The following is a 25,903-nucleotide window of genomic DNA, read 5'->3' as shown; positions in this document are numbered from 1 at the left end:
ACATTACAAAGGAAAAGATGAGATTGTTAGGTTTAACTGCATAACAAGTACAGTACTACATCACTGGAGGGCACATTCTTGGAAAACCTGGATGTAAAGGATGTACAGAATTATGAAAATCTTTACGGAATGCAAAATGAGTTAATGAATAATGGAGCCACACATTAATATTCAGACAAGGGGTAAGGAGTCTGTCTGACCATATGATTTAGTTCTATGATTCAATATGTGAGTTTGCAAAATCACTAAACATAAAAGAAGATATCAACTAAAAATATTAGTACCTTAAACATATCACATTGCTTTTAGCACCAATAAACACGCTACACAATGTGACAAGATTACTCGCACTTTTTTTGGAATCAACAAGGAAAAGACTAAATTTAACAAGAAAAACACTAAATGTAGTGTACTGTCAGCCTGCACTTTACAAGAGTTAATACTTTGCGATTTCATTTACATGCGAAACAGAGAACCACAACACTGTACAGAAGGCCTCAACTTACAAACTTATAAAGTTCCAAGAAACTGTTTGTAAGTCGAAGTTTGTTACATTTTGGCCTAGTGTAGACCTAACCTGAATTCCAAGCCTATGATTTCTAACTACAAAAGTCAACAAATAGTTGGGTTTCATATGAAATAGATATCAGGTTATTACAAATGTCACTTTTCTTAATGTATGTGAAGAATTTTCTTCACTACTCTTCCTCTTCACAGTTTATTCTATGCAGACACTGTTATTGTTCGTGATGTTACGGCGGGGAAAATGTGTGATGATTCTTCCTTAAGCGAGTGTCTCTAGATAAATATTTTTATGTTCATTATTTTATCCTAAGTACTGTATTTAGGTGCTTTAAATTTCTCTCTACTACAACTCAAGTCTGCAAGTCAAGGTATGTTTGTCCACACACGTAAGCCCAACTTGCTAATTACCTTTTGCTTTAATTTTTTATTTAGTATGCCAGATGTTTAGAGTTAGGATTATCTTTGTCCCCTGGAGTTGCAAGATTTCTCCTTGTATTCTAAACAAGTGTATTGCTTAAAACTCACAAACCATAAGCGTTTTCAGCCTGTCCTAAATTAGAGATGGCATCTCAAGACCACTGGCCTATACATCGAGATGCGCTATTGTTGAGTGAAGGAAACCGTACGATGTCGACCTGTAATCGACCTCACAAAGTTCCAAGCCCGACACGTTACTGCCAGGTGGGTCAATTATTCCCGAGTCAACTTCGTGCTCCCACTATCCTGTCCCCTTGTACATAGACGGATTCAGATTCCACAAAGGATGAGGACAAGTAGAAGGACAAGTAGAAGCCTTGAGAGGTCACAGATATTGAGGAGAAGCAGCCAGTCCCACAGAAACCTCTGATCAAGGCTAGGGGCGAGTAGGAAGGGGCCAGTGACTTTGCTACACCAGTGCAGTAGGCCCAGTGAGATAGAACTTAAGACTGCCATCAATTCTCTGGACACGGGCGCCCAGGATCAAGAATCTTGTGAGTTTAATTAATGGCCTTTCCCCCCTTGGTTAAGTTTCTATTTGTCACTTAGTTAAGTTTAGGTAACGTTCTGGCATTACATTTTTCGGGCTACGTGAGTTGAATTTAATTGCTTAAGGTCACTAACCACATGTTGGGACTTCACTGACCACATGTTGGGACTTCACAATAGCCTACCGCATAAGTTATTTACCATAAGACTTTTATTTAATTTATTCCGTTTGAGGGTTAATCCCGTGTTCATACAGTTTATTAATTTCAATGTTTTGTGTTGTAAATTATGGTTAATATTTCATTTATTAATTTTTCCATTTGAATAAATCAACATTAAGTTACTCTGATTCTCTTCTTTACTGTAATAAAGAAATTAGAATAGACTGCAGACATTGGTATCTTTAACCCCATTATTTCAAGATTCTACCAATCTATAGTTTAGTACGGGTTAGTTGCACCTAAGATGTTGAGAGTAACTCACTATAGGTATTGGTAAGTTGGTATAAGGGAGTGTAACCTTCTTTAACTTAGTGCTTTGAAGGTGAAGATCCCCATTTAACTTTACTTAAAAACATCAATACTCCTATCCATTGCCTTCGTCTATGTTAACGTAAAAGCCTGTCCAACATCTCACTGGAGTCACTAGGACGGATTCGAAATAGAGCTTAAGAGTGTAGATGACCTTAGATTGACAAAGCTTAGGTAGACCATCAATTAATTACTTAAGTCTTGGGTGGAGTTTTTAGGTCTCTGGACAGAGAAGACTTTATTATCAGAGTGAAGGATTGTAAAGTACGTCATCAAAATCATTAAGAGGGTGTTTGTGCCTTGAGTGATAGTGCTCCTTTTCCTACCCCGCTGATCTTTGCATACATGACGTAAGGAGACTTTCCCAGAACAAGTTCCCACTCAACAATTAAATAACATTTCTCCACACTGTATTAAATGATGCAATATTGTTTTATTACAGTATTTCTTCACCATATCTTTGTTAATTTTCAGCTGAATGTGTTTGTACCTCCGAATGTTCGAAAGTTGGGGATCTTCTTATGAAACAAAAAATTTAGCGATAAAAAATCTTGCAGCGAAATGATTTGAATAGCCAGTGCTCATTTGCACTGGGCTTGCTTCGCACCACTTCCCTCTCTCCACCCAGCTCTCGCTGTATATCTATTTACTGTGGTACAAAATTACAGCTATATTTGAAATACTTAATTTTGATTAAACTGGTGTTTTACTTAACTATATCCAATAATTATGCATGTAATATTCAAATTTTAGTATCATATCTGCAAATAAAAAAATAGCAAACTATAATTTTTTCCATTGTTTATGTTTATGCTTTCCAAATCAGTTGATTAAGGCATGCTACTGAAGCGTAACTCATATTTCGTAAAAGAAACAATTATTACCAAGATATTTATGCCCCCTGTGGCCGCGGGGGCATAAAAACAAGAATAGTGCCAACGTTATCCCTGCGTGCCGTAAGAGGCGACTAAAAGGGACGGGACGAGGGGGCTAGGAACCTCCTCTCCTGTATCTACATACTGTGAGACATCGACAAAGAGATGGAGCTGGGGAGAGAGTGACTGCTCCCCGCACTCTAGTTTTGGGGTGTTTGAATGTGTGTGGATGTAGTACGATAGAGAGTAAAAGATGTGAAATTGGAAGTATGTTTAGGAATAGAAGGATGGATGTATTAGCCTTGTGTGAGACGAATATAAAAGGAAAGGGTGAAGTGATGTTTGGTAAAATATCTGGTAGTGTGTCTGGGATTGAAAGGGGAAGAGCGAGAGAGGGTGTGGCTTTATTGCTGAGTGAATGGATGACAGGTAAAGTAGTGGAATGGAAGGAGATATCATCTAGGTTAATGTGAGTAAGGGTTAGGTTGGGTAGGGAATGTTAGGCGTTTGTCAGTGCGTATGGGCCAGGTAGTGAGAAAAGTGAAGAAGAGCGGAATGAGTTCTGGAATGAATTAACTAGGTGTGTAGAAGGACTGGGTAGAAGGAATTATGTAGTTGCCATGGGTGACTTAAACGCTAGAGTGGGCGCTGGAGAGGTAGAAGGTGTCATTGGGAAGTATGGCGTACCAGGTGAAAATGAGAGTGGTGAGAGACTGGTAGATGTGTGTGTTGAGCAAGAGATGGTGATAAGTAATAGCTTTTTCAAAAAGAAAGATAAAAATAAGCATACATGGGTAAGAGTGGCAAATGGAAGAGTAGTAGAAAGGGCATTAATGGATTGTGTGTTGATAACTAAAAGAATGTTTGGAAGATTGAAAGACGTGCACGTGTTTAGGGGTATGGATAACGGTATGTCTGATAATTTTTTGGTGGAAGGAAAATTAGTTGTAGCAAAAGAATGGGGGAATAGAGTAGGTGGATGTAAAAGGGAGGTAGTGAGGGTTGAAGAGCTAATAAAACCGGGGGTAAAAAGTAAATATCAGGAAAGGTTGAAAATGATATATGACGAAGTGAGAGTAAGAGAAACTGGCAATTTAGAGGAGGAGTGAAAGTTAGTAAAAGAAAATTTTGTTGGGATTGCAAGTGATGTGTGTGGAAAGAAGGTTGTTGGAGGCAGCATGAGGAAGGGCAGTGAATGGTGGAATGAAGGAGTGAAGGTAAAAGTGGAAGAGAAAAAGAGGGCTTTTGAAGAATGGCTGCAGAGTAATAGTATACAGAAGTATGAAAAATATAAAGAAAAAATGTGGAAGTAAAGCGCAAGGTACGTGAGGCAAAGAGGGCAGCTGACCTGAGGTGGGGTCAGGGATTAGGTCATTCATATGAAGAGAATAAGAAGAAGTTTTGGAAAGAAGTGAAGAGAGTAAGGAAGGCTGGCTCAAGAATGGAAGAGACAGTGAAAGATGGAAATGGAAGGTTGTTAAAAGGAGAGGAGGCAAGGAAAAGATGGGCGGAATATTTTGAAAGTTTACTGAATGTTGAGGATAATAGGGAGGCAGATATAATTGCTGTTGCAGGTGTTGAGGTGCCAGTGATGGGAGATGAGAATGAGAGAGAGATAACAATAGATGAAGTGAGGAGAGCACTAGATGAAACGATAGTAGGAAAAGCATCTGGTATGCATGGTGTGAGAGCTGAGATGTTGAAGGAGGGTGGTGTGACTGTACTTGAATGGTTGGCGAGATTGTTTAATATGTATTTTGTGTTGTCAATGGTACCAGTAGATTGGGTTTGTGCATGTATTGTACCACTATATAAGGGTAAGGGAGATGTGCATGAGTGTTGTAATTCAAGAGGTATTAGTTTGTTAAGCGTAGTTGGAAAAGTGTATGGTAGAGTATTGATTAATAGGATCAAGGATAAAACAGAGAATGCAATCTTAGAAATACAGGGTGGTTTTAGAAGAGGTAGGGGTTGTATGAATCAGATTTTTACAGTTAGGCAGATATGCGAGAAATATTGAGCAAAAGGTAAGGAGGTGTATGTTGCGTTTATGGATCTGGAGAAAGCGTATGATAGAGTTGATAGGGAAGCAATGTGGAATGTGATGAGGTTATATGGAGTTGGTGGAAGGTTGTTGCAAGCAGTGAAAAGTTTCTACAAAGGTAGTAAAGCATGTGTTAGGATAGGAAATGAAGTGAGTGATTGGTTTCCGGTGAGAGTGGGGCTGAGACAGGGATGTGTGATGTCGCCGTGGTTGTTTAACTTGTATGTTGATGGAGTGGTGAGAGAGGTGAATGCTCGAGTGCTTGGACGAGGATTAAAACTGGTAGACGAGAATGACCATGAATGGGAGGTAAATCAGTTGTTGTTTGCGGATGATACTGTACTGGTTGCAGACACAGAAGAGAAGCTTGGACGATTAGTGACAGAATTTGGAAGTGTGTGTGAGAGAAGGAAGTTGAAAGTTAATGTGGGTAAGAGTAAGGTTATGAGATGTACGAGAAGGGAAGGTGGTGCAAGGTTGAATGTCATGTTGAATGGAGAGTTACTTGAGGAGGTGGATCAGTTTAAGTACTTGGGGTCTGTTGTTGCAGCAAATGGTGGAGTGGAAGCAGATGTACGTCAGAGAGTGAATGAAGGTTGCAAAGTGTTGGGGGCAGTTAAGGGAGTAGTAAAAAATAGAGGGTTGGGCATGAATGTAAAGAGAGTTCTATATGAGAAAGTGATTGTACCAACTGTGATGTATGGATCGGAGTTGTGGGGAATGAAAGTGATGGAGAGACAGAAACTGAATGTGTTTGAGATGAAGTGTCTGAGGAGTATGGCTGGTGTATCTCGAGTAGATAGGGTTAGGAACGAAGTGGTGAGAGTGAGAACGGGTGTAAGAAATGAGTTAGCGGCTAGAGTGGATATGAATGTGTTGAGGTGGTTTGGCCATGTTGAGAGAATGGAAAATGGATGTCTGCTAAAGAAGGTGATGAATGCAAGAGTTGATGGGAGAAGTACTAGAGGAAGGCCAAGGTTTGGGTGGATGGATGGAGTGAAGGAAGCTCTGGGTGATAGGAGGATAGACGTGAGCGAGGCAAGAGAGCGTGCTAGAAATAGGAATGAATGGCGAGCGATTGTGACGCAGTTCCGGTAGGCCCTGCTGCTGCCTCCGATGCCTTAGATGACCGCGGAGGTAGCAGCAGTAGGGGATTCAGCATTATGAAGCTTCATCTGTGGTGGATAATGTGGGAGGGTGGGCTGTGACACCCTAGCAGTACCAGCTGAACTCGGTTGAGTCCCTTGTTAGGCTGGGAGGAACGTAGAGAGTAGAGGTCCCCTTTTTGTTTTTGTTTCTTTGTTGATGTCGGTTACCCCCCAAAATTGGGGGAAGTGCCATGGTATATGTACAGTATGTATGTATTTATATTTTCAGTTTATAAAATAAGCTGTCTTTCTGTTTGAGAAAGTATAAAAATAAAACAATTAGTAGGTTTTCCCACATGTTTACATAATTCACTCAATGCTTACATATCGTCAACCACCATCTACCGCTATTTCTTGGCAAAAAAGTAAACATTCCTACTTGTCCAAAACTAATGTTTTTGGTGATGCAAGTATTGTAATACTGTAAAGATAAAAGTAATTCTTATCTCTATTTTACTTAAACACACAACTATAGTATATAATTATACTGAGCAAATTACTGTGTAAGTTGTTAAGTCAATCCTTCCAAACTACTATGTAAGAAGAAAAATTAATTATAAATATGGTTCTAGGGTTCGAACAATTGGGCTAGCCTACTGACAACACAACTGAGCTGAAGTCCTATATAAATAAAGATATAATTTTATTTTACTTAAACATTAAACTATATACCCTACTTAAAACGAGTACTGGTATATTATAGGATTTTAAGTCAATCCTTCCAAACTACTACCCTATTAATAAACAATATGTAATTAGAATACCTGTTAATCGGAGTTTCATTCATGTTCCCTATGCACAATAATTTACAGCTTTTAGCACTAAGGTGCACAATTATAAAGTTTAGGAAATGATTTATTTAGTGTTATAACAAAACTATATTCTCGGACTTAGACAATGTAATGTTACCTTATAAATGTGGCATTTTATTTACTGCCCATTTAATCATGTGATTTGCACATTCATAGGTTCCAATAAATTTCGTCTTTGTTTCCTCCAGTTTCGGACACAGCTTCCCCCAATTCCAAACAGAATAGCTGCTAAGAATGTTGTTTGTTTTCTTGTCTTCATTTACAGTTTTTTTAGTTTACATTTAGCAGTATATTTTCTTGAGGATCTTATCTCCATAGTAAATAAGGGTATGTATAATCACTTATCGTAGGATGACTGAAATTCAAGCAAAACAACTGTTATTTGATTTGATTGTTCATAATCATAACAAAAACAGCTGGTTTTTTCAGTTGTTATTGTGGCTGTATGCATTTATGCAATGATTATATGTTACTAACAATACTTTTATCATTATCTTTTCTTTTTCTAATCCACTGAAGTAGAACATGGAATAAATATTATTACCACGTTACTGTCAACGTCGGATTCCCTACAATACCGCGCTACAGAGGACAATGATGCATCACGAATTGCGTCATACTAAAAGATTGCTCCATAGAACTACATACAAAAATGGTTAGTGGTCGCTGTATAAAATATGTAAACTTAGTTAATCTTAAATTGTATGCATATTGTACTGTATAGAGAATTACAGTAATGTTATTTATTGTAAATTTAGGCTATGTGTGCGGTGTCAAGTAGTATGAACGAACACAGCGTACACTTACAGTACAGTTTAATTAAGCTTTACTGTAGTGATAATAGTATATTAAAAGTAAAAAAACACTATAGTATCAGCCAGTGTTATACAGTATTAATAGATAGGAACAACTATATTGTGATAGAAAACAAATATCAACAATATTGGGCAGTACAGTACTTAGTATGGTAATTATCCGAGCGTAGGCCATGGGCAGCAAGTTGTTAGGTTAGAAGTTATCGCACCCTCAGGCACCAAAGATACATGAATTAGCACTTTTCACGTCCGTATCTGTTACCTATCCCTCGAAAAGAGTGGGGGCTGACTGTACAATGTCATGATGACAAGTTCAAAAACATTACAACAACAAAAATGATCAATTCACTGACCCCTAGCATAACTGCTGTATAACTAAAATTTATCAATATTCTAAAATCAATTTTTTCCAAATCAGTGATTATACCCAGAAAAATTATGGTGCAGGTAAAATAATAGGCCTAATATACCAAAGCAGGTAAAACACAAGACATTTCCAGGGAAATATAATTTGACCAATGGACACAGTAATCAAAAGTTTTTAAAGCTCTTTCTATACTTTATGAAGTTATATTAACCCTCTTACCCCCAGGCTCTTTGGAAATTTCCAACCCTTAACCCCCAGGGGGTTATTCTTTTCCCAACACATTTTGCAGTATATTTTTTTTAAATTGCTCTAACAGCCTTAATTTTTGTCATATAGAGGTCAGGTTGGTCTCATTCTCTTGGAAAATGCCTGAATTTTTTCAAAAAATTATCAAAAATATAAAAAAAAAAATTTCATAGCATTTATTTGCATGGACGTACCGGTACGTCCATGGGGGTAAAGGGATGGGTTTTGTGAAACGTACCAGTACGTCCTTTGGGGGTAAAAGGGTTAACTCTGATATAAAAATATAGTAGATTTCTGAATTACTATATACTTTGATTTCTAAAAAACCCTTCAAGACTTATTTCCGAGTATTTTCTACATTAATCTTAAGCCATTCAAAATTATTGAAGTTAATCATGAGCAAATAATTGTTCAAAACTATCCCATCAATTTGTATTTTTATAGAAAAAATTAACACTAACAATTATAAAACTTATGTAATCTTTCCATCATCATATTCATGATATACAGTATTACAAAATTTCTTTGTGAATGCAAGAAAAATTAAAACTAATTAATTATATTTTTTCTATTTACAGCATGCATTGTATATTTCTAGAGTGAAGAAATCATGAACTTAAAAAGTACTTTGTATTTATTCTAGCTATACGAACCAGAGTACAGTAATTTAAAAAAAAAGTATACAGTACTCTGGTGTGAGCTGGAGACAGCCAATGAAGAGTTATCAAGGTTTTGGCAGCATTCCTCCACCAGTAAGTGTGGTGGACAGGCTGTGACTTGCACTGGGTAAGAAATTGTAAATCCAGCTGGAACCTCCAGGGAGCTGTGAAACCTAAATGACTTATGTTTGTATACCTAGGAAAAATAAAAATGGAGTTTTTATGATAAAACAAAGTTTTATGAATACTTACCTGGCAGTTATATATATATAGCTGATATCTCTAAATCGGCAGAATTTTTCAAAACGAGGCAACCGCCTTGTGGTGGTTGGGAGGTAGGTGGTTACACCCGTCACAGGGTGGTACAAGGAATCATTCCCATGTTCAAGACTTCAGTTCATCTCTGCCCGACCTGTCTCCTGAGGGGAGGTGGGTGGGCCTTCGAATATATATATATAACGGCAAGGTAAGTATTCATAAAACTTTGTTTTATCATAAAAACTCCATTTTTATTAATAGTACTTACCTGGCAGTTATATATATATATAGCTGATTCACACATTTGGAGGAGGGAAACAGACAGTAAACATCGTTGGGGAAACAACAAAAGAGTTGTAGGAGATAAAAACACCTTGATTCCTTGCCTGCTAAGGTAGCTGGTTTCAAATGTACAGCTTCTAGAGTCGCTTTCCCTTAGGAGTGTTTATCCAGGAGTAAGCCTGCAATGCTGCAAAAAACTCAATCGAGTCTGTCAAAGGGATAAGACCAACAACTTGACTAGACTTCAGAAACTACCTTCGCCCCATATAAAAAAACTGCAACCTTACTAAAACTAACCACCTAACCCTGCAACATAGACATAAACTATCTATCTAGACTGAGGAAACCGTACCACAAGACGAAGTCCTCAGACTATCATAAAAACACAAACCCTCATACATGCATATAAACTAAGGATGAGTGGGGTTATTAACTCCTTTGCCTAATACAGAAACCACAGCTACGTATGGGCCCAAGGTATAGCACTTGCCAAAGTCTACCCTCACCTCTCTAAGTTAATGAGAAGTGAAGACAGAGTTGCTCCTCCAGAAAATTGCATCCATGAATAGCCTAACTAACATATATTCCTGATATGCCAGAGAGGTAGCAATGGCTCTCACTTTGTGAGCCCGTAATTTCAACAGGGCGAAGTGTTCCTCTTCACATAAGAGGTGGGCTTACCTAATACATTCCCTCAGGAAAAAGGACAAAGCATTCTTTGACAGGGGTTTTTGGTGGATCTTTCACTGAACACCATAACGAGTTGGATGCACAGCTCACGTTCATAGTGTGAGCCAAAAAAACTTTGAGGGACCTAACTGGGCAGAGGAGTCTTTCCTTCTCTTGACCCACTAGGTTCGTGAGGTTAATGACATCAAACGTCGTAGGACAGGGTTTCGAAGGGTTCTCGTTCTTGCCGAGAAAGATGAACCTAATAGAAGCTTACCCGCTTCTCAATCGCCTGGACTTCGCTGACCTTTTTGGCATTCGCTAGAGTCATAAGGAAGAGGGTTTTCTTCGTTACAACTCGAAGAGAGGCTAGCGAGATAGGTTCAAATTTCTTAGAGCACAGAAACTTAAACACCACATCCAGGTTTAAGAGTACCTATTACGTCGTCTGAAAAGACCCAATGAGGTCCTGCAAATCTTTATTTTGGGACAACTCTAGGCCTCTATGCCTAAAGATGGTCGAGAGAATACTGCTGTATCCATTGATGGTAGATACAGCCAGCTTTAGCATCCTGTCTGAGATACAAGTAGAAGTCTGCAATCTGGCTCAGAGAGGTAGTGGTTGAGGAAAACTTGTGCCACCTGCACCAAGCTCTAAAGGTCTCCCACTTAGATTGGTAGACTCTTTGTGAAGAGATATTCCTTGCTCTGGCGATAGCTTTCGCCGCTTGTGCCGAAAAGCCTCGAGATCTGACAAGCTTCTAGTCAGTCTGAAGGAAGTCAGTTTGAGAGCAAGGGGGGTTTGATGATACCTCTCGAAGTGGGGCTGTTTGAGAAGATCTGGACTTGCCGAAGTCTTCTTGGGAAGTCCATCAACATGCTCATCACTTCCGAAAACCATTCCCTTGCAGGCCAGAATGGAGCCGCTAGGATCATTCGTCCCGAATCGAGGAGAGCGAATCTCCTGAAGACCAGATTGATGATCTTGAACGGGGGCAACGCATACATGTCCACCCCCGTCCAATCGATCAAGAAGGAGTCCACTGCTACAGCTTCCTCGTCCGGGACTAGGGAGCAGTAGTAGGGGATCCTCTTGTTCAAGTTGGAGGCAAAAAGGTCTGTTACAGGTCTGCCCCACAACATCCAGAGACTGACAGACTTGCGGGTTGAGAGACCTTTCTGTGGGAAAAACTAGTCTCTTCCTGGTGAGCATGTTTGCCCCGATGTTTCTTGCCCTTGAACAAACCTCGCTCGAGAAAAAAGAAAAAAAAAACTTTCTAGATCCAAGATTTTCGGAACGAAGGCGTCCTTGATCTCGACAAACGATTCGACTGGTGTCATCACGAAGTCCAAAATTCTCATGTTCAAAGTCATGCCTCATGCTAGAACTTCGACGTCGAGCGTCCTGAAAGACGAGGCGCCGATCGTCCTGACGTGGCGCCGATAGTCCTGTAAGACGTGGAGCTGAGCGTCTAGGAAGGTGAGGAACCGATAGTCTTGTAAGACATGGCGCCGAGAGGTTAACAGAGCGAGACGCTGAACGTTTTAAAAGACGTGGAGCTGAGCGTCCTGGTGTCAGAAGAGACTCTTCTTGTTGACAGGAAGACCTAATTATTTTGATAGGCTCAACGTTATCTAAAAATCCAGATACAGGGACGCTCTGATTTCTCTTGAGTGCAGTATTCTGCTACATTAAGCAAAAGTTACGTGAACGTTAGAGGGGCGGAGCCGAGACCAAAACACACGGCCCGAAACTGACCCATTCTTCCCCCGTTCTATCTTGTAAACAAACCTCAGATAAAGTTTGATTGCATAGCCTGCCACTTAGACTCCTCTCTAGATCTGGAGGAGAGAATAGTTGAAGCTAAAACTAAAGGAGGTTTCCCTATAAAAGGAAAAAGTAATCCTCCTTCAGAAGTAGTACTGACCAAAGGTCTGCTCCCCTCTTCTCCAAAGATTTTGATGTCTCCATGGAGAACTTTGACTTCTGAACGAAGGCGTAAAGAGCATTTACGTCCAGGACTGGACAAGACTCCCTCTCCCAAAAGAGAGATATTGAAGTTGCAAAGTCAGTTAGGCAGAAAGGTCTTATCGGAGTAACTAACAAAGGAGGATTCACTAGGAAAAAGTTTTTGCATCCATCCTTTAGTAAAAACACGGACCAAAGGTCTGCTCCTCTCCTCTCCCAGGCTCGCCAGAAGTAGCTAAGTCTGGCTCCTACTGTTGTTAGTTCGGTTAGAGAAAAAACATGCAGAAAATTTCTTGCTGATTACGACACCAAAACCTGTCTTTGACCAACACTTGAGGGAGAAGAGAGAAAGAAAAAAGGAGAAGTACGTACCTTAATTATGACCTCTGATTTCAAAATTATCCAGCCTCATTGCTTGTATTCCTTAAGAAACTCAGCAATCCACCAAGGGGGTTGAAAAAAAATATCTCTGTGGGGCTCCCACAAGGTCTTCGACCTAAACGTAGCTAGACCTCCACCCTTGCTATCCTGGCCTATCTGATAAGGAAGCTGGCATCATAGGTTTCTGTTTTAAGAAATAAAAATTAATATATTCTTAAAGCTCCATTAAAGACCACGTGAAAACTCAGAGGGTGGGGAACATGGAGCAACAGAACTTAGGATCATCTCCTTCTGTTAATCTCAAATAATTCAACAGGAGAAAAGTGATCACTAAAGTCATCCTTTGACAAAGATCTTATAAGACGTGGCGTCGTCCTGAAAGAACGAGGCGGGGATCGTTCTGAAAGACGAGGCGGCGATCGTTCTATCGTCCTGAAAGACGAGGCTGCATTCGCCCTGAAAGACGAGGCTGCATTCGCCCTGAAAGACGAGGCTGCATTCGTCCTGAAAGACGAGGGTGCGCTCGCCCTGAAAGACGAGGGTGCGCTCGCCCTGAAAGACGAGGCTGCGCTCGCCCTGAAAGACGAGGCTGCACTCGTCCTGAAAGACGAGGCTGCCCTCGTCCTGAAAGACGAGGCTGCCCTCGTCCTGAAAGACGAGGCTGCCCTCGTCCTGAAAGACGAGGCTGCACTCGTCCTGAAAGACGAGGCTGCAGTCGTCATGAAAGACGAGGCTGCCCTCGTCCTGAAAGACGAGGCTGCCCTCGTCCTGAAAGACGAGGCTGCCCTCGTCCTGAAAGACGAGGCTGCCCTCGTCCTGAAAGACGAGGCTGCAGTCGTCATGAAAGACGAGGCTGCCCTCGTCATGAAAGACGAGGCTGCCCTCGTCCTGAAAGACGAGGCTGCCCTCGTCCTGAAAGACGAGGCTGCCCTCGTCCTGAAAGACGAGGCTGCCCTCGTCCTGAAAGACGAGGCTGCCCTCGTCCTGAAAGACGAGGCTGCCCTCGTCCTGAAAGACGAGGCTGCCCTCGTCCTGAAAAACGAGGCTGCCCTCGTCCTGAAAAACGAGGCTGCACTCTTACTGAAAGACGAGGCTGCACTAGTTCTGAAAGACGAGGCTGCACTCGCCCTGAAAGACGAGGCTGCACTCGTCCTGAAAGACGAGGCTGCACTCGCCCTGAAAGACGAGGCTGCACTCGTCCTGAAAGACGAGGCTGCACTCGTCCTGAAAGACGAGGCTGCACTCGTCCTGAAAGACGAGGCTGCATTAGTCCTGAAAGACGAGGCTGCATTCGTCCTGAAAGACGAGGTTGCATTCGTCCTGAAAGACGAGGCTGCATTCGTCCTGAAAGACGAGGCTGCATTCGTCCTGAAAGACGAGGAGGCGATCGTCCTGTCTTGAAAGACTTAGCGCCGAGCGTTAAGGCAAAATAATATTCATTATGCCGCTCGGCACGTTCGGTTCCGACCAGAGGGTTCATATGGCCGACTGGCGCTCTGGGACAAAAACCGTGTCAATGATGGTTTGTAAGCACTGATATTATCAGCGATTATCTATTGCCATTAAAATCAAAAGTGATGCAATGCGAAACTCTAAAAGCAGTGTAAGAATCTGGACGTCCAACGCTCTTTGCTTTCCCATGGCAAGAGCGAGCATTCTTGGGAACGTGAACAGGAACGCTCGCGAGGGCGTTTGCTCGTGAGCTAACGCCTCTCGTTTCCTTTCGCCGATCGACGTTCCTTCTCCCATGGGCCGGGGAGCTTGGAAGAGGTCTAAGGCTAGGAAAACGCCGTCAACTGTGCTGAATGAATCCAATACCCTAATTTAGCACTGAAAATTGCACTATTAAACTCTTACACAAAAGACCATAATTAGTCCTGCCCGTTGTGAGAGAACTTATTCTGCTGCCACGGGCTTGAATGAGAAAGCAATATCATCTCTAGTACTTGCTATATAAACTGTAACAAAATATTTTTATAAAATATTAAACTGACATTTCCATAAAAAAATAAACTTTCAAACATACTTACCCGGCGGTCACAAAAAGAAAAACCACCGAGCAAAGTCGAGTTTAAAAATAAATGTTGAACACACTCACCCGGTAGTTACATATAACCACCGGTAAAATTAAATGTCATAAATACCTACCCGGTAGTTACATACAACCGCCGGGAAAGTTATACATTAAAGATTAAAATGAACAGAAAAAGGGAAAACAAATGTAATCCACAATTAATTCCAAGGGTTTTCAAAAACAAGCGAGTTGTTATGATAAAAAAGAACAGATATAGCAATAACGTATCTATATATATATAAATGTAAACAACCCTTAAATCTTAAAGGTTCCCCCAAAAAAAGGGATTTGCTACACATTACAATAGGAACATATAATTGAAAATACGACTAAAACGAGAATTCCCAAAATCGAAAAGAACGCTACCAAGGCATGTTGGGACTGCATCGATAGTAATGAGAACTAAACAGCGTAAATTAACCATACGCTAGTTCTATTTAATCTATGAAATTAGATCGATGATTTAAAGAACGAATACTAAATGGACAAATATTTCTTTAAAATTTTACATTAAAAGTTAAAAAACTTATACAAGATGGAATTCCTCCCATTCTTTACAAGAAAAAACAAATAAAGAGAATTTGCAAGTCATACAATGAAGATTACGTCACACGACTGTGACGTCATAGAGTTGATGGAACGTAATTCCGCCATCAGGATTAAAAACCATTGCACCTAAAATATAGTGCACAAACAAAACCCCTGCATACAAACTGTGAGGGTCAACCGACACTTTCGGTAACCTCACCTTGCATACATAACTCACACAAACACGAAAATTAAGATTTCACTCATGATAAACAAAGTAAATAGTACAACAATAATAACAAAACACAATTGCCAAATCCCTAAATCAGTGTACTTCACCAAACGAAGTCCAAAAAAGCGAAGAAGAGAAAATGATTCGAAAAACTCTCAATGGTAGACCAACGATGTTTTCGATCCAGCCGGCAGAGATGAACTGAAGTCTTGAACACGGGAATGATTCCTTGTACCACCCTGTGACGAGTGTAACCACCTACCTCCCAACCAAAACAAGGCGGTTGCCTCGTTTTGAAAAATTCTGCTGATTTAGAGATATCAGCTATAGATATATATAACTGCCAGGTAAGTACTATTCATAAAATTAACTTTTAAATCACTTATAATCCTAACATCCAGTGACATAAAAAAATAAGTCATAATGTGTCACGGCCCACCGTGTTAATTGTGAAAAACTATCTTAGCAGGGCCAGTGACTGACCCTCATTAAGCTAATATGAGTATAAAATTTGCCATAAGTCATGCTCCTCCTCAAAAGGAGCATAGGAAAAACCATTTTACTTACAGTATAACAATTACGCATCACTACCATGCTTGCCTGTATGAAAGTCCGTCCAGCTTTTAGCATCACACTGGCTTATCCCAAGAAATTGAGTTAGCAGGCAAGGGCGAAGGAGAAAAGAAGGCAAAACATTCTTACTCTTATACTAAAAATAGTAAAGTTGGAGTGCAACTTCTAACTTAAGGAACTATGCTACTTACCTTGTAAGAAGCTAGGCTTGCTACAGCACTTGATGGGTAGCTACTACAGAACATGGGGGAAAAAAATGTCCATGAACTTGTGGGTGCAATCCCTTAGACAGCGTGTCGTAAAGGTGGTTTCTATTACAGACACTGGCTTTAAGAAAGTTGATGTACCGAATGGCTTTTCCTAAATGCCAAGGTTGCTCCAATTCCTCTAACATCATGAGCTCATGACACCAAACCAGTGGAAGGCTCACCCTAATGTCTATAAGCTTGAGGTATTTTTTCCCGAAGCCAGAAGAAAATTGTGTTCTTCGTTAATTTCTTTTGTCCTCCCCGCATTGACAAAAAGGTGTAGTACCATTAGACAACCATGTCTTGTACGCTTTTGAGTACATGCGAGTAGTCCTTACTGTACATAGTAACAAAACATCTTGATTATCAGTTGGCTCTTTAAGAGATGATACCAAGGAGTCAAACCTAGTCATTAAACAATAGATTTTGCATTTTTGGGACAAATTCAGGTACACCAAAGAACGACAGTTGCTTCCACCTCTCAGAGGTGAGATACTATAAACAGGAGACCATGTAGTTCACCCACTCCATTTTAAGATGCCATGGCTAATAAGAAGACTGTCTTTAGAGTAAGAACCCTATCAGAAGCCCTAATTAAAGGTTCATAAGATGCCATCTTAAGAGACCTAAGAACTTTTATCACATTCCAAGAAGGGGGTTTGATTTTCCAAGGTGGGCAAGTCTTAAAGAGACATAAGAACTTTTATCGCACTCCAAGAATGGGATTTTGATTTCCCAAGGTGGGCAAGTCAATGCTGATAACTCCCATGATGAGGAGAAATCTATACCTTTCAGACAAAAAAACATGGCTCAAGGCTGAGCAATAGCCTTTCACCACAGCTACTGAAAGATGTTTCTCCTCCCACAGGTAAACTAAAAAGTCAACCACTACTGGAACAGTGTCCTCGAGTGGAGAAGTGTTCCTTTGATGACACCCATCACAGAAGAGATCATCTTGTATGGTAACTGCTGTCGACAACTTGCAGAGATATCCAGAGAGTAGTTTTGCAGTCAGGCACAAAAACCTCTCTCTCTGAGGACATACTGGATAACCTTCAAATTAGGTAAATCAGGGTCCGGGTGTTGAATCTTCAGTCTACAATAAGGTTTAACATCCTCTTCATCTGATGGTTTACTAACGTCTATAGGTAACATTCGCTGAGGTTGGGGAACCACTCTCCGAAATGGAAGGTTTGACATAGGTCAATATTTCCTTTAATTAATCATTTTGATACCACTCAACGCGATAACATCCAATTCTGGACGAACAGAAGTACCCATAGGGCTACGGTCCCAGGATCAAGATGGAGGAGTCTTTTTCTCGAATCGGCAGAATATCCTCATTCTCCACAAAAACCAGCAGTAGAGGACGATATGAGGTATGACCTCACGCCACATGACGAGACTGCAAGGACTGAGGATGGGAGCCACTAGGGAAAGCATTGTGATCCCCAAGGCTGTGTAATGGCAGACATGCTTCATGCTGGCTTACCTTGTAGGATGGAGGATGCACCACCCCTCTTCCACTCTCACACTAATGGCAATCTGTCGCGATGAGCTCCGAGCGATACTGATCTTGGCGAGAATTGTCAACCCTAGGCAATTCTTTTGCCTTATGTTTAGGCAAAATAACCTTAGATAACCTGTCTTTGAGATTATATATATAAAGGATACGAGGTCCCCTAGGAGTAACGGGAAGCCCAGACTTCTTTGCCGAAGATGGCAAGCATAAAGGCAGACAATCTGAGGAGGGTTGACGCTTTGGTAATTGCCCCGCATAATGCACCGTCAATGGTGGCAGGCTACTGTGAGACCCAAAATTAGAAACAAAGAGCTAACCCTAGGAGTCCAGAGCCATGGCAGGAGGCAAAAGCGGGGGCACTAAAGAGCACTTCTTGACCGGGTTTTGACAAACTTCAGTCGTAGCAAGGTCAATGACTGGGGATAAAGATGAAGCGAGAGGATTAGCCTCAAGCGTAAGCTCCTGTGCTTCGCTATTGAAAGCAGATGGGTCTAAGGTTTCAGGAATTTCCTGAAATAACACTTGGTCATCATCCTTATTTGGTTCTCCCCGAGACTGAATCGACAAAGAAAGAGAAAATAGGGGAATTTCTGGAGTCCAAAGACATGACCTAGGCTTCTTGCCCATCCTTGAAGATGATGAATTAGAAGGAGAATTATCTCATTTAAACCTCTTCTTCTTCTTACCATGAAATTACTACCACTGGGAGGACGACCACTCCCTACACACATTACAAGGAGATTCCAACAACCAGTGATGCCTCTGCACACTGGACACATAGAATGAGGAACAACATCTACTCTACTCATACATGTTCCACAATGATTTCCATCAATACTAGGACACATACACTTTACACTAACTTGCTTAACATTCATACTGAAAAAGAGAGAAGGCAATTAACACAAGTAGAAAAACTTCAAAGGCGAGATGAAGAAAGCACAAGTTTGAACAAGACAATGGCCACAGATAAAATGGCTTAGTCAGGGCGAGTTACAGCCAGTCCAATACACTCACTGGTGGAGGGAGGCTGATAACTCTTCATATTCCGTCTCCAGCTTGTGTCATCGTAAACCCCTCATAAATAACAAAGATTTACTTTTGAGTAGGAACTAAACTTTTCACTGATAAAATATAGTCTACATTTACTAAATCAGATAAAAGTCAAACAATAGACTTCAATGTGAAGTATAAATACCAAATCCACAGAAAAAAAAGGCAATAGAGATTTTTATAAAACAAGCCATGTTGAATAAATCACAATCATTTCACTACCTCATTAGCTTCATCATTTTTGGTTGTGACAAGCACAACTGGCCGTTTCGTCTTGAGGCAATTGTTGAGGATTGACGCAGTTATGTCTACCTGACGTTCCAAAGAGCGATTTGGTACTTGTGAGACATCAAAAACACACAAAAAACCATCAACATTCAATTTTCCATCCGGTAAAACTCTCTGTTCATACTCCTTTTCAATACCTGGAAAAATACAAAAAATCATATTAAAGTGACACCATTTAACATAGAAAAAATCAATCTCCTAAAACATTCCCCAATGAAAACAAAAAAGTTATCAGAGTTCACTAAATGGTAAATAATTGAAAAGGTAAGAATTAACATAAACTACAAACTTTTCTTATTGAAATACAAATTCAAACATGCTGAACCATAAAAAGAATATTTCTAATTCCTACAGTGGCTTTTGTCCCCTTATAAATCATCCTCACTTACTTTTGCCACTTTCCTGTTACTCCTCTCTCTCTAAAACACCACTAGCCTAACCTTCTTGGTGCCTTTTCAAGATCCACAAAATACATTTAAACTTCCTTGTTTCCTTCTAGATAATTCTCTTGGACTTGTCTTATTATAAAAATAGCATTCAGAGCACTCCTTCCTTTCATAAGCCCGGTGTTGCTCATATATACCATTTTCTTAACCTTCCTTCTATTATTCTTTCTGGTATTTTGAATATATGTTCCAAAAGCTTTATTCATTTTTAGATTCCGCATCTTAACAGGTATTCTTTTTGTTTATACAATTTAATCAATCAAATACCTTCCCAGTCCCTTGGTATTTCCTCTACATACCAGATCTTTTTCAATAGCATATGTACCCACTCTCTGGCTTAATTTCCCACAGGTACAGGTAGTAGGTTGCCCAAGGCATCAGCCACTCATTGAGATACTACCGCTATTGGGTTAATGAGTTCTTTGACAAGCCAGATGGTAGTACACTTTATCCTTCTTTTCTTAGGCTCATTTTTCCTTTGCCTACAAATACACCTAATAGTCTGGCCTATTCTTTACACATTCTCCTCTTTTCTTATACACCTGACAACATTAAGTGGTTACTTTCCTCTTGGAAAGGGTAGAAGAGACTCTTTGGCTATAGTAAGCAGCTCTTCTAGGAGAAGGACACTCCAAAATCAAACTGTTATTCCCTAGTCTTGGGTAGTGCCATAGCCTCGGTATCATGGTCTTCCACATTCTTGGGTTAGAATTCTCTTACTGGAGGTACACTCAGGCACATTATTCTCCGTTTCCTTATTTCCTTTCCACACTGTTTTATTTTTCCTGTTGGAGTCCTTGGGCTTATAGCACCCTGCTTTTCCAACTAGGTTTGTAGCCTAACTAGTAATAATAATAATACCTCTAAATTTCCAGCAGCTTTATTTACTATTCCTTTTCTTATAAGATTTTTTACTTTAATATCTCCGATATTTGCTATTGGTCCTTCTACTAGTGAAACATTTTCCAGCTTTTCACATAAATTCCAAAATCTTTAATAGTTGTAAAAGTATAGTCTTTTCATCATCTCTTGAATTGCTCTCCGTCAATGAAGATCTTTCCATTTTCATATCTAATAATCTCTACCTCTCCTACATCCAGCCTGTCTTTTCTTCTCTTCTCACTTCTGCAATTCTGTAGATTTCATTTCCTCCTTCCAAGGGTTTCCATCATCTCATACCATTCTCTTGTGGCTTCTCCCTGGGCAATCGTTATCAATTTCTTTGTTTTCCTCTTAGTCTTGTCTATATTCATATCTCTTTAGATGGTTCTGACATTCCATTTACATCTCTCTTTGGTTTCCTGTTCAGTGACTGGTAATTAAAAAGGAGATTGGAAAACACTGTTTTAATACTCACCTAATTGATTTTTGCAAATATACATTAGCTTTTCTGCAGATTGTATCTTGGTAGCACAACAACGCTTAATGTACGGATCCATCTTTCCAGCTGAAAGAGAAGGGAAATAATTTCATAGGTTAGAATGCCTTCAATCAAAAAAATTACCATGAACAGAAAACCAAACACAAACAATTGTATAGTTTATTTCATTAAACAATTTCACAACTCATGCCAGTTTTCAATGTTAACTACAGTACTGTACACAATTTATCAAAAAATTCTCTCTTTAAAACATCACTCTCAAAAGAACTACTGGTATATCAAGAGCAAAAAGTTGGTTAAAGCATTATTAAGAAGGCAAGAATACATGTATGAGAAGTTTTAAGTATGTCAAGGTTCATGGTATAAATGAAAATGCAAAACAAGATTCCAAGGAATGAAGTTCACAACTGTAAAAATAAATAAAGAAAGGATGAAATTACAAAATAAAAATTCAACAACCTTATCAATATAAAAAAGTTACCCTAATCAAAACCAAGTAACAGTAATGAAACTCTGTCAAAACACTGGAGCTGTTGTTTCCCAGGACTTCAGGACACATAGAAAAAGGAGTTTTCCATCCCATTTTCAATGGAGTCATTCCTAAGTGTTCAATCATTATATCTTACAAATACCTTGTTATTTAATTGAGCTAATGATTTATTGGTTTATACTTTGCAGTATGCCCGCTTCGCTCGTGATTAAACATTATCTCACTGCTCCTATGTTCTGGAAAGAGGAACATGTTTCACTACACGCATTAGTCCCGTGGAATAGTATTTTGACCGTAATTAATTATAAAAAATTAAAGGGGTGAATACATATTTAACAAATGGGAGATTTGAAGCTTTGCACGCCAGCATCTGTTCGAACATGAACTTGACTTCCATTTCCAATTACCAGACTAAATATATCAAACACGCACAGTATTTCTACCCTAACCTTTTATCATCAACATGATCAATAAAATAAGAGCCATAATTATATTGCATATTCCAATATTGAAAATAAACAAGAGAGGTTTAAAATATAAAAAGTTTGGCCCTTTATTCTGTTCGATCAAGTAACTTATGGTAATAGCACCACCTGTCAGTGATTTTCTGAACCATCGGGTGGAAGGAGGCTCCAATGATATGCGCTATCATGACAAAAGGAGCAAAAATGGTATCTTTTATTCAAATTTGTAACTTCGTTAATTGAAGTTTACGCCAGTAGTATATAGTATTCAAAATAGTATTTGGTAAAGATCTATTCAATTATGCAAGTTTCAATGTCCTAACTAATATTAGACCATTCTATAATTGAACCAAAAAACAAGGACCTTAACAAAGAAAGACGTGGCAAGACCCAAGTAATTCATCAAGAGTATAATATTAAACTCAAGAGAAAGTCACTTGTATTTCCATCATTAAACAACGAGACATATCATTATATAATCACCATCACTATTCTCCTTGTTTCAACTGGCTCTTAGGATCAACTAATATGAGATTATTCCAGCCACACATGCCTCCTAAAAGTTTTGGTTGTGTGAGATATCCTGGAGTAATACATCAATTTTATTAATACTAAGATATACCTATGCACTAAAATATTTTACTAAACAAAAACAATGGTAGCAGCAGCACTAATATTAATAATAATAGTTGACACTTTTCCATTATTTTATGACCAATACTCAAAAGTTGGCGGTAATAGTATGTACCATGCTCACCTTAGGGTATCATATACAATATAAATATATCTTTAAAATAGCCTAAAAATTGTGTAAACAAAGAAAATAAGTCCTGAATTTTGTAACAAAAAATATCACGACTTCCCCTTAAAATTAACCTGATCCTTTTATAACTCATTCAAATTCTTTTCAAGCGGAATAAGTAGAATGATTATCACACTGGTTGACACTATGGCTGTGAAACTTGGCATGGGGTTCAGTGTCGCTAATGGTCGCTATTTCTCATTACTGTAGTTTCCCTAATGCTGTTTAGCTAGACCTAGTTCACCTGCATCTGAATTGACAGGATGTGCCATTGTGGGAAAGCCAAGCCAAGGAAGATGTGGCTTTAGTCTTCTAGAAGTTGTACAGATCACCAAGGAATTGGATGTATGATCTGACTAGGTGTAGGATTATGATATACCTGAGCCTACTTTTGCTCCATATTAAAAAAAAGCAGGTGGTAAAAGGATAAACCCTCAACCTATCAAACAAAAGTAATGGTAGCAAAATCTTGGAAGTCAGTGTCTTTCCTGGAGGGAGATAGTACGACTAATTTGAAGCCTTGTTGCTTGTGCCAAGAGGACACACCTGAAAATCTAGTAAATGCATCTGGTGCTGTGTATGTTACCTTTGCTACAAACATTCCTGAATTTTATAACAAGTTAAATGCAATGCCTATACCATTTCATCCCCAAAGGCTTGATGAAGGTGATGTAATTCAGCAAACCTTTCAAAATAACAAGGTTACATATCATGCATCATGTATGCTGAAGTTTAAAACCCCAAAACTAGAAAGTGAAAGGAAGTCATTGTTGGACATCTATCTAATCTTAGTATTGGAGATAGTGTTTCTCAAGACCTTATGTATTACCCATCTTGTCTGATAGGCATATCAATAACTTTACACAAAAAACTGCAACAATGTGCCATCAACCTACAAGATGAAAAATTTCTGTCCAATCTTAGTACTCGAGATTTTGTTTCTCAGAACCTTATGTATTACCCATCTTGTTTAACAGGTATGTAAATGCCTTTACATGAAAAGCTGCAGCGATGTGCCATCAATCGACAAGATGAGAAACTTCTGTCCAATCATAAGTATGGGAAATATTGTTTCTGAGGATCATATATATTACCCATCTTGTCTGACAGGCATGTACAGCAAGGAAAGAGCCTCACTAAATTCTAGAAAATTGGAGATGATCATATGCAGTACAGACACGAAGCATGTCCTCATGCATGCTTTTTCTGAGTGTGAGATAACAAGAGGCAAGCAGTTGACTATAAATGGGTGCTGCTATTTTTTGATGGTAGAACTTTATGATTTACACAAACACTGGTAAAGCTTATGTTGATGTTTCCTTTGTGTATAGAACAAGGTTGAAAGCATAGATCCTTGCCTGGATCCCAAAACTGGAAGGCATCGAAATGAATGGAGAGATTTGGCTTGCCTACATAGGGAAAGTGAGAGATGCCCTAGTCAGAGCAATGATGTACTAGTCATAGCCAAACCAGCCAAGATATTGAAAAAGAAGACGCTTGAACATAGGAAAAAATATAACGGAACCTTAATGGCACATGCTTGAAAAGAATCTGTACTGCCAAGTTTATTGGAATTTTTATGTGTGCTACAAAACATTGGTGATATAAAATCCCAACTTAAATACGGAACATCATCTACTGATCTAGCTTTAGCACAACTTGTGCACTTCAACTGTCAGTAAACTTTAGCATCTTCAACATTTCCCAGAAATTCCAAGTCAAGAGAACTCCTTCTCCAATATACCTCTCCCTTCATCCAGTGGAATTGCAGTACACCAATAACTTGTGCTTTCCAAGCATATTTCTCAAGTAGGAATGGCTTGAGAAAAAAAGGAGTGAAAATGCTGTGTCCATATCTTGGGTAGCACATCATACTTCTCAGAGGTGACACACCCCTTTGAAAAAGTTCGTCATCAATACTGCCTCTTTTTCAAGAGGCAATTCATTCAGTTGCCAAGATGAAATATGCCATGGATATTGCAAGAGCAGTCCCACAGTTTCTCAACCTTGGTCAAACCCCAGTTGTAGCAATTGATCAGCCACTATTTGCACTTGCCAAGCAAATCCAATGGAAATGGTCATTGCAGTATGGTGATAAGGTTACCATGTTTGGAAGGCTACATTTATGAATGGCAACATCCCAAATTCTCAGTGATCTCTTAAAAGACAATGGTTGGACTGGTGCTCTTGCAGAAGGAGATATAACTACTCCAGGAACCGCAGATTCGTTTATCTCTGCTTCGTATGTGAAGAAGACATCTCTAGCCCACTAGGTGATGGCTTGAGGAGATCAGATGCGCAATGCTGCCTATATTCCATGTATCCAGGAAGCAGAAGAAGAAAGTGAGCTAGGTTGTGAAAGCTGGATCAGAAAAAAAGTCAGAGTATCCACAGTTCTACTTTTGGAATCTTGTGCTTTAGCTACAACTTCTAGTCCTCGTTTTCATCACACTATACCGGGAGTCTTATTTCAAATGGTAAAAAGACACGCTGTGGGAACTCACTCCTTTGTTCTTTGAACTAGACCCTGTATACTATGGCAGGTAGCTTTCAATTCATTTGAAAAATATAGAGGCTCTCCAAAAAGACAAATATGTTGAATTTATAAAGGGAAATTTCAGTTTTAAAACCACTTGGTCCTTTTCCTCAATGGTTATAGACCAAGCCACAAGATAAGAATAATCCTCATGTGAAAAGATATGGGGGAGCCATCAGCCTATTAGAAGAAGCAGATGCTTTCAGAAGGTGGACCATGGTTGGTCCTGAAGCAAGCCACCTGATTAATGAGTTTGAGATTTAAGTGATGCTAACCCAAATTTTTAGGGTAAGTATGATGATGAAATAAACACTGTAGTAAAGGTTTCTTGAAATGGTCGCGAATCTAGCAAAAGTAATCAAAGAAATGGGCCATCCTTTTGAGGAAGATTTGGTGGATCTGAATGTGCTAGATAGCCATGAACTTATGGACAGCAAAGTTAGTGAATCCTTGAGATCTATGAAGAGCCCTGCATATACACAATTCACAAACTTTAATGAGAGACTAGAGACTCCCAGCAAATTCTACTAGCCAGAACACACAATCAAAATTTCGTTGTTCAGTTGCAAGATGTCTGCTACAGAGTCCAAGGCCAAACAGTCACTGCAAAACATAAAGGAAGACCATAATCTATTCTCACACCTCTTCATATAATGCCAGATCAGAGTTGGACTTAAATGAATCCTTTCAACATGAAGATCAAAACTTCCCACCACCACT

General features: G+C 39.4%; 1 protein-coding gene across 25 annotated transcripts in view; it reads right to left on the bottom strand.

Annotated features, from left to right (window-relative positions):
* The window catches only part of RhoGAPp190 (Rho GTPase-activating protein 190), a 709,768-nt gene that overhangs the window by 472,305 nt on the left and 211,560 nt on the right, over positions 1-25,903 (bottom strand). For all 25 annotated transcript variants that reach the window (XM_068385117.1, XM_068385108.1, XM_068385124.1 and 22 more), the window contains 2 exons: positions 20,868-20,957; positions 18,999-19,201 (listed from right to left, as the gene is read on the bottom strand). In XM_068385117.1, the coding sequence (XP_068241218.1) occupies positions 18,999-19,201; positions 20,868-20,957 (293 nt within the window). The remainder of the gene's footprint in view (positions 1-18,998; positions 19,202-20,867; positions 20,958-25,903) is intronic.

Source organism: Palaemon carinicauda, chromosome 1, assembly GCF_036898095.1.
Source record: "Palaemon carinicauda isolate YSFRI2023 chromosome 1, ASM3689809v2, whole genome shotgun sequence".
In the NCBI taxonomy this organism is placed as follows: domain Eukaryota; kingdom Metazoa; phylum Arthropoda; class Malacostraca; order Decapoda; family Palaemonidae; genus Palaemon; species Palaemon carinicauda.
Note: the sequence above shows the minus strand (reverse complement) of the source record. Positions and strands in the feature narration are given on the sequence as shown.